Below are 12,583 nucleotides of genomic sequence, written 5' to 3'. Positions count from 1 at the left end.
TAATCGGGGTTTAACTCTAAAAAAGTATAAAACATTTAAATCTAGATTTAACACTCTTGAAAAGACTGTAGTCAGTGGTGTATCTGTTTGCTGTAGCAATAGGCTCCTCACCAACAGTATGTGTTTGTCTCAGGAATACACACAGTGGAGGGAATAGCTGTGGACTGGATGGCTGACAACTTGTACTGGACAGACGACGGGCCTAAGAAAACCATCAGTGTGGCTCGGCTAGAAAAGGCTTCGCAGACACGCAAAACTCTCATTGAGGGAAAAATGACTCATCCTCGTGCCATTGTAGTGGATCCTCTGCATGGGTAAGGGAGACAAAGAAGTGGAGGGAGGTTTTTATTTTCTTCCAGAGAAAAGGGATTTTGGAACAAGGTAAAGAGTTGCACAGATGTTGCACCGGCAGCACAGTAGACGTTATGGCAGCAGTTAAAATTACGCCGACTTGGAGGTGGCTGTTTAATGAAGTATGATGCAACATATGGTGAAAAATGATGATGGGTGGTCATTTCTTTTGGTCAGCTGTCTGATGAGTCAAGTGAAATAAGTGCAGCTGCTCCTTCACTCACCTCTCATCCTTTTTTCTGTCCACTCTCTTTCTGTCTCAGTTTCACTCATCTCTCGTTTATAAGCCGTTTATTGTTTTTTATTGTTTACCACTTGCAACATTTTTTTTCCCGCTGTCTCATCTGCATCCCTCCACAATTTCCAGCAAAGAACCTTTTATCAATTTCATCACATCTGTGTTGTCGACCACCCTGAAATGTAACGTCCCCTCTGATTACACCTATCGCATACTATTTATTAAAACAGATGGGGCGTTTTTGCACATGACGTGCCAGATTTCCTCCTTCAGCTTATTAATATCTCTCTCGCACTCTTTCAAATAGCTCTTAATCTTGCTGTGTGCGCATGGGTCTTATTGATATGACCTCCTGCGCTCTCTCCTGAGAAGAATACGCTCATAAACACACACACACGTTTTGGATTGCTTGCGACAGGGTGATGTGTGTCCACACACTTCCCAGGGGAAAGGCACTCGCCTCCACTAATGCCTGTAATCAATCAGGCTCAGAGAGAAGAGCGAGGAGGAGGAGGAATTTGCAGAAAGGAAAGGAAGAGAGGGAGACAGATGGAGAAGGAAATATGAAATGTTAATGCTAATGTCAGTCATATTCCAGTAAAGGGGGGGTTGTGTCTAGTTTTGTGCGATCTTGTAGACAGCCAGTGCTAAAAGGCTGAGCTTACAGCATGAAGGAAATTGACAGGTGCTAAAGTACATGGTGACAAACTTTTGTTTGCCTGTGGGCAGATCCTCTGAGAAACACTGTGGAGCTGCCTTCCTGGATGCTCTGATGAGCTCTGATGTGTTGCGCGCTTTGGGGCAGAGGGATAAAATGTCATTGGCTCAGTTAATGCCTAAAGATTCGTCAAGATGCCCCAACAAATCTTTTTTTCTGTCTTGGCATCACATTTTATCAATACTTATGTACCCATGGGTGGATTATAAGACAGCGGGCCCCTGGGTACAGACATGCAAAAGGCCCCCAGAACCAAATTGTTGGCATTTTTCTCTCTTAGTGTTTTTTTTTGTGTCCTTATGGTTTTTTTGTGTCTCTTTAAGATTATTTTTTTTTTAATCTCTTAGGGGTGTATTTGTCTTTTGGGGCATTTTGTTTCTCCTAATAGTTGTTTTGTGTCTCTTTCTAGTCTTTTTATGTCTTTTTAGGTATATTTGTGTGTGTGTGTGTGGGGGGGTGTTTGGTGGTTTTGTGTCTTTCTGGTAGTACCTTTGCATCATTTTGTTGTCATTTTATGTATGTTATGTCAGTTTTTGTGTCTATATATTAGTGTCTTTCTTGGTTGTTTTTTGTCTCATTGTGTATCTCTTTGTAGTTCTTTTTGGATGTCTTTGTGGGGTCATTTTTTGTCTCTTTTTAGTTGCTTTGCATGTGTTTGTGATCTTTTTAAGTCTCTTACAGATTATAATATGTTAAATTGAGGGGGCCCCTGACACTGTGGACCCCTGGTTCTGTACCTGCTAGGCCTGTTCAGTAGTCCATCAATGCTTGTACTCATTACAGTTCCCTTGTTGCTTCCTCAGGTGGATGTACTGGACAGACTGGGAGGAGGACCCCAAGGAGAGCAAGCGGGGCAAAATTGAGCGCGCCTGGATGGATGGCTCCAACAGAGAAGTGTTCCTGACCAGCAAAACGGTGCTGTGGCCCAACGGCCTCAGTCTGGACATCCCACAGGGCATCCTCTACTGGGTGGACGCCTACTATGACCGCATTGAGATGGTCTACCTTAACAGCACCTTGCGCAAGGTCAGTACTTGCTTGGCGTCAGGATTACTTTTCTGCGGTCTAGAGGCAGGCAGGGGATTATTCTGACAGGGTTTGACGAGCTGTGAGCGAGCTAATAAGGAAAGCGCTTTATAGCAATGGAAGACTGGGTGGTCCGTCACAATGCAGACCATAGTCTGTGGGCTTGAGCTCTTAGAATACTGGTTACCTCTAGTGGCTAAATTGATGGTATTTTGTTTTCTCTGGCCTGTATGTTGGATATATTTTGGTTTAGTGGTGTTTTTTTAGCTTTTAAAATTTATAATGTTATAGTTGACATAAAATGAATGGAATTTAAATATTGACTCACATACTCTGCATACTACTGAAAGGGATATTTTAGGGCCACATAGATTTATGATCTGCTTTTTTTGGTACCGCTACTGCTTTGACACACATTATTTTTAGATTTGTAGCATAATTAACGCAAACATTAACGAAAGCAAAGAAGACTCATTACATTACTTTTTATTGCCACCATGAACTAATACAAACATGAGCCATAATTCTGAACACAGAATGCTGTACTCTGTTTGTTTTACCATCTTGTTGCTTTTCTCACATCACCAGACGGTGTATGAAGGTCAAGAACTGAACCACGCCTTTGGTCTGTGCCACTATAAACACTTTTTGTTCTGGAATGAGTATCGTAGTGGCAGCATTTACAAGTTGGACACCACCACTGGCACTGCCACTCTGCTGCGCAATGAGAGACCGCCCATCTTTGAAATCCGCATGTACGACGCTCAGCAGCAGCAAGGTACTCTGAAACACATCACATATACATTATTCCTCTATCCATCCATATCAGTACAGTTATTATGATTGTCCAAAGACTGTACATGAGGCATAAAATGTGCACAGTCATGTTTCATGTTTGTTAACCCACAGGCTCGAATGCATGTCGTGTCAACAATGGTGGCTGCAGCAGTCTGTGTCTGGCTACACCCGAAGGCAGGCAGTGTGCCTGTGCAGAGGACCAAATACTAGACCCAGCTGACAACACCAGCTGCAAAGGTGAGTCCAAATGTGAATGCTTTGCACTTTAGACTGAAGGGTATTTCTCATGGCACTACATTTTGCTCCATTACAAACACAAGTTTTATTTCTGGCATGTCGGGCAAGATGAGTCAAGCTGTGTGACTGTGGCTGTGTTTTGTTGGAACAGCTTGTAACGTGGGTGGCCACAATAACAGAAGCACTTGCATAATGTAATGCATAGGGTTGCAACTGATTATCACTTTCATTATCGATTGATCTGCCCATTATTTTCTTGATTAATTGGTGGGGTGTTTTGTTCTTTAAATGTTAGAAAATAGTGAAACGTGCTCTGTGTAACTTCTCAAATTCTCACATGAAAAGAGCATAAAAAGGAAATGTTCAGCATCTTTCCTATAAAAAATAGCTGGCAATTTATTTTCTTTCGATTGAAAGAATAAAACACAAAAACAATACAACTCAATGTAAAATCACTACAAAATCAACAGCTCGGACATAGTCTCAATGAAAATCAAAGATTACCAGAGACCATCTTATGGTGGGATCACTCCAGCTGCAAATACGGCAATCCACGATTTTAAGTGAATGTTTGACAGGTTGGTAAAGATGCCAGTGGCTCCCTCCCTACTTCCAGCGCACATGTTTGGACCACACCCATCTTTGAACTCTGCCGTCATTGTGATGTCAACTGCACCTGTAAAGTTTTGTGAGCCAGGGGCGGAAACTGTGTGTGTGTGTGTGTGTGTGTGTGTGTGTGTGTGTGTGTGTGTGTGTGTGTGCGTGTGTGTGTGTGGTGGGGTTCTTTTTCTCTACTCTGTGTTGCACAGTTGTGATGTTATCACATTGACAAAATCTGTCCACAAATTTAAGAAATTAAAGAATTAAAAATGGCTGTGGTAGTTCCTGTTAGGATAAGAGTACCCAGGAACACATTTCACTATGATGACTAACACACACACACACACACACACACACACACACACACACACACACACACTCGCGAGGTGAAAACCAGTCATCGTGACATTGTGGTGGCTGGTAAAAAGGTTGAAAACGTATTTATTGCAGCACTTTTTATTGTAAAACTGTTACTATTATTTTGTCCACCCCTTGTACTGTGTCTTGATTTTTATGCAATTACCAGTCAGGTCAGCACCAGTCTACTATGGGTGAGGTGGATTTTGACTGATGGATTCCTGCTTTTCTTTGCCCTTTTTTCGACAAATCCCCTCCATTTTTGGTCATTCAAAACTGTATATACCTTTTCATGTCTTTGATGACCCCGTTTTTCACATTCCTTTAATTCCTCCTCTCCTTCTCCTTCCACAGCCAACCCATCTTACGTACCCCCTCCTCAGTGCCAGCCTGGAGAGTTTGCTTGTAAGAACAACCGCTGCATCCAGGAGCGCTGGAAGTGTGATGGAGACAATGACTGTTTGGACAACAGCGACGAGGCCCCAGAGCTGTGCCGTGAGTTACTGCGCACACACACACACGCGCACACACACACATAACCTCATCTAACATGGTTTTGAAACAGCCTCTTGCAGTCTGAATTTGACAGTGTGATGATGCCAGAATGAAATGAGAAAGCAGACTTTGAGTCTAGTGAGTTTATCTAGTGTGTTTATACATGCAAATTTTGTGTATATATGAGTACACAATCATAATATGTGTGTGTGTGTGTTTGTGTTTGTGCAAGGAGGAATGTAGCAATGTCTGTGGATCTGGTAAAGCTCTCTGTCTGCTTGTCCGTCCGTCTGTCTGTCTGTGGTTGGGGTGCAGACATATTCCCATCCCAGACAAAACAAAAGCCCGTCCAAAGCAGCTTGAATATTTGCCGTTGCTCATTTGCGCCTCCCATCTCTCCACTTTTTCACGTTTCCATTCCCCGTGCACCTCTCCCTACATGGCTTCTCGTTTTTCCCTGTTTCCTTTTTGCCCTTCAATGTATCCTTTCTGCTCTCCAGACCAGCACACCTGCCCCACAGACAGATTTAAGTGCAAGAACAACCGTTGCATCCCTCTGCGCTGGCTGTGTGATGGGGATAATGACTGCGGGAACGATGAGGACGAATCAAACACCACTTGCTCAGGTCTGCAATAAAACATAACCACTGTACCATAATACGATTGGGGTTTTTTTTTTTTGTCATTTACATGTGACATGAGCTCCACTGTGTTGTCTTTTAGCTCGCACCTGCCCGCCCAATCAGTACTCATGTGCCAGTGGGCGATGTATCCCTATTTCCTGGACCTGCGACCTGGATGATGACTGTGGTGATCGCTCGGATGAGCCTGCTTCCTGTGGTTGGTCAACTTTGGTGGTTTGGTCTAAAGCTGTAGGCTGGTTTCTAGCTGCTTGAAGGTTGTTTTAATGAATGACTTCACCACCCTCCAAATGACCATTTGTATATCAGTTACTCCCCAAGCGTTACAATTAATTTGTGAGGAAAACTTTGTTTTTCTTGCATGCCATGGTGAACCAAGAATCCGAAAGGGTCCATGTTTAAAAACAGCTAAACTATATCAAAACACACAACTGCAGTATAATCCAAGTATTAATTATCCAGTTGTATGCTCAGTACTTCTTAAACAATTGCATTTTTGCCAAAACCTTATCATTTACAACTGAACAGAAAGTGAAACTTACCATTGCTTTCTTTGAAGCCAGACTCCATTGCAGTGGTTGATAGATTATTTGCCTGGCTGATTATGGGGACTGTTATTTGGCATTTTACGGATTAACTGTGTCGGTATTTCATTTTAATGAACGCCAATAAAATTAATTAACTAAAAAGTTCAAAGAAAGTATCAGCATGCAAGAAACCTTTACTTTATAAAGCCCAGGGAGCTATTTTATTTATTCATTTTTTGTTTCAGTTTTCATTTGACTTGATATTAAAAGAAATTGCTGGGAACTTGCTGTATATAATGTCGAACATTTAAGTTTTGATTAAACATTTGTCATAGGCATTTTAATAAAGTTTTGTGTTGGAGTTGGTTATATTTCAAATAGTAAATACTGACAGAAAGATTTCATTTTCATAGTAAATGCATATCGCTTCCAAATATCCGTTATCGGTCTACTGACTACTAAAAACTAATATTGGCTGACCCCTACAATTTAAGTTATTTTACCTTGCTGAACATGGGAGTTGTATGTTTACCACTGCCTCAGTTTTTTTGTGACAAATTCAGTGTAATATGGGGTGAGTAACTGATATACAAACAGTCATTATGGGTGTTTTCCTTTAACATTAAGTGTCTAAACTCTAGTTTTGTCCACAGCCTACCCCACATGTTTCCCCCTCACCCAGTTTACCTGCAACAATGGACGCTGCATCAACATAAACTGGCGATGTGATAATGGTTAGTGTCCATTCCTTCCTCCTCTTCTCTTCTGTGCCCATTTACATCGGCAACCCCTTGCTCTCCTTTGTCACAAGTTTGCCGTGCATGTTTTGCCACCACCCTTATATTGGCACACACTCTTCTTTTTGTCACTTTGTACGTTTGTGTGTTGTTGCCTTCCTCTCCTGTCTTTTGTTGTTCTGTGTTGGTTTTGTTGTTTCCATGTTGTGCCGTTCGCCCACTGTGCTGTCTTCCATTGGTTCTGTCTTTCAGAAAAGGATTGTGGGGACGGCTCTGATGAGTTGAATTGTCCAAACCTGACCGGTTAGTGCATAGATCAACATGCACCACTAAAGCCATGATGCCAGCTTTGTTTTATGAGTAACCAAACTGGCTAAGAAACAGTTAGGGCTGCTTTTCTGCTAATTGAACATGGCCACAAGCCGAGGCCAATACTGCTGCCTTTCAGTTACTGTAGTTGTCTGCACACAGGTTTGACGCTAGATTAGATTTGATGTATTGTAATGCATTATTTAGTCAACCAAATACAGGGGAAGCTCAAAGTGTAGTTGTTGTGTTAGCAGTCAGATTAATGAAACCAATTCAATTTGGTACAGACTTAATAGAATGTCAGTTCAAATGATAAAAAGTAGTTAAATCACAGAATAGATTCTGGTTTCTTGATTACCATGAAATTAATGGCTATAAAAAGCACTAAAAGTTATACATTAGGTCACCCTTTTACGTCTGTATGGGTATAAAAGTGCTTATGACGCTCTGCTGCCAAGCTCAATGTATCAGTGCACGGTACATTTCCTCATGGTGCATGGTCTGATCTATGCAGTTTCTGTCATTATTTACTCTCCATGTGTCATATTCTGTTTCATTTGTATTTAATTGTTTTCACTGTCACTGTGTTAATTGAAGAAAAAAGCAATAGCGCTCTACATATTTACATTTATATGTTTTTCCCTTTGAGGCAGTGGGCTCCTCCTAATGTGAGAGAGTGGGTGTTGTTTGACTGTGTTTGTTTTTCAGATAACGACTGCGGGGACAACAGTGACGAGGCAGGCTGCAGTCACTCCTGCTCCAGTGCTCAGTTTAAGTGTAACAGCGGCCGCTGCATCCCAGATTACTGGACATGTGACGGAGATAATGACTGCGGGGACTACAGCGATGAAACGCACGCAAACTGCACCAATCAGGGTCAGTGTCTTAACCTGGCCTTCAGGTTGTACAGCGAGGAATGACGTTAGTGCAGCAGATTGTTTTATGAAAGAAAATGGAAATTAGGATTTATGAGAATACTTTCAAAAATGGCAAGCAGCTTCATACCAAAACTACAGTGGGCATTTCTGGTAATTTTTTTCATCTTTTCTTATATCAAGAGGTGTTTTCGGACCAAACTGTTCTGGGGAGCTCCCCTGAGAACTACACACCCTCAAGAATTTTTTTCTGTTTCCATGTCCAGTGCCAATAGAAACCCTTGAATGATTTAAGCCGACTGACAAACAATTCGTGCTCAGTAAAGCCTGGACTTCACTGCTAGTATATTTATGATTTCTTAGATTTGTTGTCATTGTATGCACTTTTTTTGTGTTGTTTGGAAACTGTTAAGAGCTAACAGGTTTTTAAAAATGGCTTTTGTTAGTGCTGCATTGGCTCATGTGTTCATACAATCACTGTAAACTTACACTCAAGGTTCCTCTTGTGCTGGGAGAGTACCTACTCTAAAAAAAAACGGTCTAAAAAAGTCTCTCAAAACAGAGTTTTTAGAACTTTGATCATTCCTAGTTCTTGTGGTGCAGATATAAAGGGGAAAAAGGGGAACTATGAAAAGGTTCTTCCAGTCAAAAAACACCTTTAATGTCAGAAGACATCTTATGTACAAAACCATTTACTAACTGCCCTAACTGGTACTAACTGGTTTATGGACTCCCATTTTGAAGCCTCAAGTTTGGACTTTTGGCCATGGATGAAAGGACGGAGCTGTGCAGGAGCGAGGGGTGGATCTGACTCGTAGAATGTAGCGACAACATCCACACCCTTAATCATGCGTAGCTGAAAATCAGTTTGAGGAAATCAGTTTTTGTGCCAGGCTGTAAACATGCTTATTTCTGCTGTGAAGTGTCTGTGGGGATTGACGAGCTTTTGGAGTCAGTCTCAAGTGGCCATTAGAGGAACTACAGTTTTTGGCACTTTCATGTTGGCTTCATTTTTCAGTCTTGAGGTTGCCGCTTGGTATGGATAGTAATATGTCTGTCTGCAGTCGGTTCTCAGCCCACACCTGCTCTCAAAAAGTACAATTTTTTGCATTGGTGTTCTTGTTGATTGGTGTTCTTGTTGACCCTGCAGTAGGATGATTATACCCTGTAATCATAACACCTGAAATAACATAAATGTGCATGAAACACACTGTTATGTTTTAATGCTGCGTCAAACCAATATTAGTTGCATTTATTTGTGGAAAGATTCCACAGTCATAAATATGAGCTGCTGCAGCTGATGGGACTGAATGCAGTTGATACCAGCTTGTAACACTAAAAATGTATGATAATGGATTTCTCCTGATTCCAGCCTGTGTGTCCAGGTGCACATTGGGCTTACTGTGCACATCTGGACATGAAAATGCCTGAACAACCTGCGTCTGATGTAAAGAGTAATCTGCATCTTGATTCAAGAAAACATAGCCCCAAATCAACAAGAAGAACTTTACATAATTAGTCCATATAAAAAGCCAAAGCTGATGTTATTAAAGCCACTATTCACAAAAAGTTCTTTTAAACAGTATTTATGGAAGACAGCTGTGACTGGTGGTTGTCATTATCATGGGTGGACAGCTACATCTCTGTCATTTATCCCTGAAGTGCACTAGGCACTAAAAGCATAGCTAGTATTTACATTTTAGTCAGTAGATGTAATAGGTCCCTGGTCCCTATTAGTCACACTGGGAACCAGTCCAGTGTATACCACCTAATAATTCTCACTAGTCATTTAGCAAGTGATATAATAACTGTTAAGATATGCCGACTCATAATCAGCTATTTGTTATTATGCTCGTGCTGTTCAGAGCAACATCGAAACAATAACAAAACCGATTCATTGGCAGCTGGTGTTTATGACTCAAACAATGACCCTCCGTCTGAATGCATACTTTATTCTGTTCCGTCTCTCCCCTGTTGCTAAGACTTGTTGCCATCCAGATTCCTAACAGACAGCTCATTAGTTTTTATCCTCACAGTCTTCTGATGCTGCACATTGTCTCTGCTCGAGGCCGTGTGTCCTGATTTGATTAATGCACGCAGGGATCGAAGACGATGTCATTTTAGAGTCTTCTGACATCTTTCTCTCTGCAGCCACTCGTCCCCCTGGAGGCTGTCACACAGATGAGTTTCAGTGTCGTATGGATGGCCTGTGCATCCCCCTGCGCTGGCGCTGCGACGGAGACACTGACTGCATGGACCTGAGCGACGAGAAGAACTGTGAAGGTGTCACACACATGTGTGACCCGGCTGTCAAGTTTGGCTGCAGAGACTCTGGTGAGGAGAGCATACTTAAAATTAATGTGAAGTCAGTTTAGATAATTATTTTATGCCTTCACACCAGCAGTGGCCGAGATGAGAGGCATTATGTTTTCAGGTTGTCCGTCCTTCCATCTGTACGTACGGACGTCCTACTGCCACATTCTTGTGAACGCATTATCTCAAGAATGCTTTGAGGAAAATTTCTTCAAATCTGACACAAATATCCACTTTGACTCAGTGATGAAATGATTAGATTTCGGTGGGTATAGGTCAAAAGATCAAGGTCACTTTGACCTTATCCGGCCCATTCTTGTGACCATGATATCTCAATAACACCTTTTGTGAATTCCTTAAAGTTTGGCACAAATATTTAAGTGGAACTGATAAGAACTGAATTAGATTTGGCGATGGTCAAAGATCAAGGTTATGCTGACCTTGCATTTGTCTCATTCTTGTAAAAATAAAAAAAAGATCTTAAGAACACCTTGAAGGATTTTTTTCAAATTTGACACAAACATGCACTTGGACACCACGATGAGCTCATGATAAATTGTGGTCAAAGGACACTGTTACCTTGTGTCCATCTCATTTTGGTGATCTCAAGATGGCTTTGAGGGAATTTCCTCAAATTTGGCCCAAACATCCACTTTGATTCGAGAATGAACTGATAAGAATCTGATGGTCAAAGGTCAAGGTCACAGTGACCTCATAAAACACATTTTGGGCCATAACTCAAGAACCTTGGGTTCCCACCTTGAAATTGTGATGATATAAATCTGTGCTGCCGTGCGGAAAATGTGTATGACGCATCCATCTCTTCATAGACATGGATGTGAACTGTAAGTGCAACAGGGCGTGGTGGTATATCTACTTTTAAAGTAACCCTGTCTTCTGTCTGCAGCACGCTGTATCAGCAAAGCCTGGGTGTGCGACGGTGACAGCGACTGTGAGGACAACTCCGATGAGGACAACTGCGAGGCGCTGGTGTGTAAGCTGTCTCACCATGTGTGTGCCAACGACTCCACCATCTGCCTGCCTGCAGAGAAACTTTGTGATGGCACTGATGACTGCCCAGATGGCTCTGATGAGAAACTCTGCGGTAAGAGACAACAGAGCCCGGGCTGTGTTTCAGTACAGGGAACGCCGTAACAGCGAGTAAAACTCCGCATCATAAATCATGTCATCAGAGGTTTAATAACAGCTCTGTGAAGCTATCCATTGTGTCAGTGCTTATCTGACTTTCTCTTTTTCTCTAGATCTGTGTTCACTGGACAATGGCGACTGCAGCCATAACTGCACAGTGGCCCCTGGTGAGGGGGTCATCTGTTCCTGCCCACTGGGCATGGAGTTGGGGCTCGACAACAAGACCTGTCAAATCCAGAGCTTCTGTGCCAAACACCTTAAGTGCAGTCAGCGCTGCGAGCAGGACAAGTTCAGTGTGAAGTGTTCCTGTTACGAGGGCTGGGAGCTGGAGCCTGACATGGAGAACTGCAAGAGCATGGGTAAGGGACCGAGGAGGCAGTGCAAGAGGGGGAGACGGTGTGGGTGGAGCATCAGGCGAAGGCAGGAGACATCAGTGAGGAATTTCAATGTTTGATTTATGGTAGCTGTACAGTAAGGGAGGGAGGCTGAGAAGTGGCTGGGCTCTGGGCTTTGTCGGGGTTCAAGACTGCAGGATCAGGAAGTGTGGTGTGGGTTTGGGATCAAGCAGAGGAGAGGCCGCCCAAGCAGGAAACTGTGTGGTTGGAGAAGACACACTATGCCAAAATGTAATTCTCCTTTGGACAATAGACAGAGCAGTGGAGACAGAGAAAAGGAAGCGTTTAACCCTTTGAAACCACAGGAAATTAGCTTGGTTTATTTTTTTCTTTCTAAATCTCGGTAAGAAGGCAAGAGGCAACTTAAGAGGAAATGACTCAAAAATTTTCAAGAAATTAGTAAAAAAAAAGTCAAAGAAAATGACCTGAAATTAGAAAAAAAACCAAACAAAATCAAAAAAATTAAATAAAATAAACACAAAAAAGGAAGAAAAAAAACATTGACATTTCATATCAAGTTGCTCATTGCCTTTTTTCCATATTTTTTAAGAAACCAAACCAAATTGCTCAGGTTTCAAAGGCTTACATACTGTACTTGTGAAAGGCATCTGAATGCAACACAAGAAAACTAATTGGTTTCGAAGGGTTAAATGCTGTTCACACAAGTATGTGAAGAAATAATAAAAAGACAAGAGTACTGGTTTGCTGCTGTCATTATTATTTTATGAAAAGAAAGAATCTGAAATATTAAAAGATGAAGTGGAGAGCAGATATGCTTTTTGTTCAAATCAGAGCGAGGGCAAGACCTGAAGAAAAA

At 42.0% G+C, this 12,583-nt stretch overlaps 1 protein-coding gene across 1 annotated transcript in view; it reads left to right on the top strand.

The window, feature by feature from the left end:
- Positions 1-12,583, top strand: part of LOC121953052 (low-density lipoprotein receptor-related protein 1-like) — a 125,843-nt gene that overhangs the window by 65,654 nt on the left and 47,606 nt on the right. Inside the window, exons 12-23 of the mRNA XM_042499984.1 lie at positions 134-314; positions 2,111-2,333; positions 2,922-3,111; positions 3,243-3,368; positions 4,680-4,820; positions 5,321-5,446; positions 5,544-5,660; positions 6,642-6,722; positions 7,743-7,910; positions 10,061-10,243; positions 11,130-11,327; positions 11,485-11,730. Of these exons, the coding sequence (XP_042355918.1) occupies positions 134-314; positions 2,111-2,333; positions 2,922-3,111; positions 3,243-3,368; positions 4,680-4,820; positions 5,321-5,446; positions 5,544-5,660; positions 6,642-6,722; positions 7,743-7,910; positions 10,061-10,243; positions 11,130-11,327; positions 11,485-11,730 (1,980 nt within the window). The remainder of the gene's footprint in view (positions 1-133; positions 315-2,110; positions 2,334-2,921; positions 3,112-3,242; positions 3,369-4,679; positions 4,821-5,320; positions 5,447-5,543; positions 5,661-6,641; positions 6,723-7,742; positions 7,911-10,060; positions 10,244-11,129; positions 11,328-11,484; positions 11,731-12,583) is intronic.

This window comes from Plectropomus leopardus, chromosome 2 (genome assembly GCF_008729295.1).
Source record: "Plectropomus leopardus isolate mb chromosome 2, YSFRI_Pleo_2.0, whole genome shotgun sequence".
In the NCBI taxonomy this organism is placed as follows: domain Eukaryota; kingdom Metazoa; phylum Chordata; class Actinopteri; order Perciformes; family Serranidae; genus Plectropomus; species Plectropomus leopardus.
The sequence above is the reverse complement of the archived record's forward strand: the minus strand, read 5'-3'. Positions and strand labels throughout refer to the sequence as shown.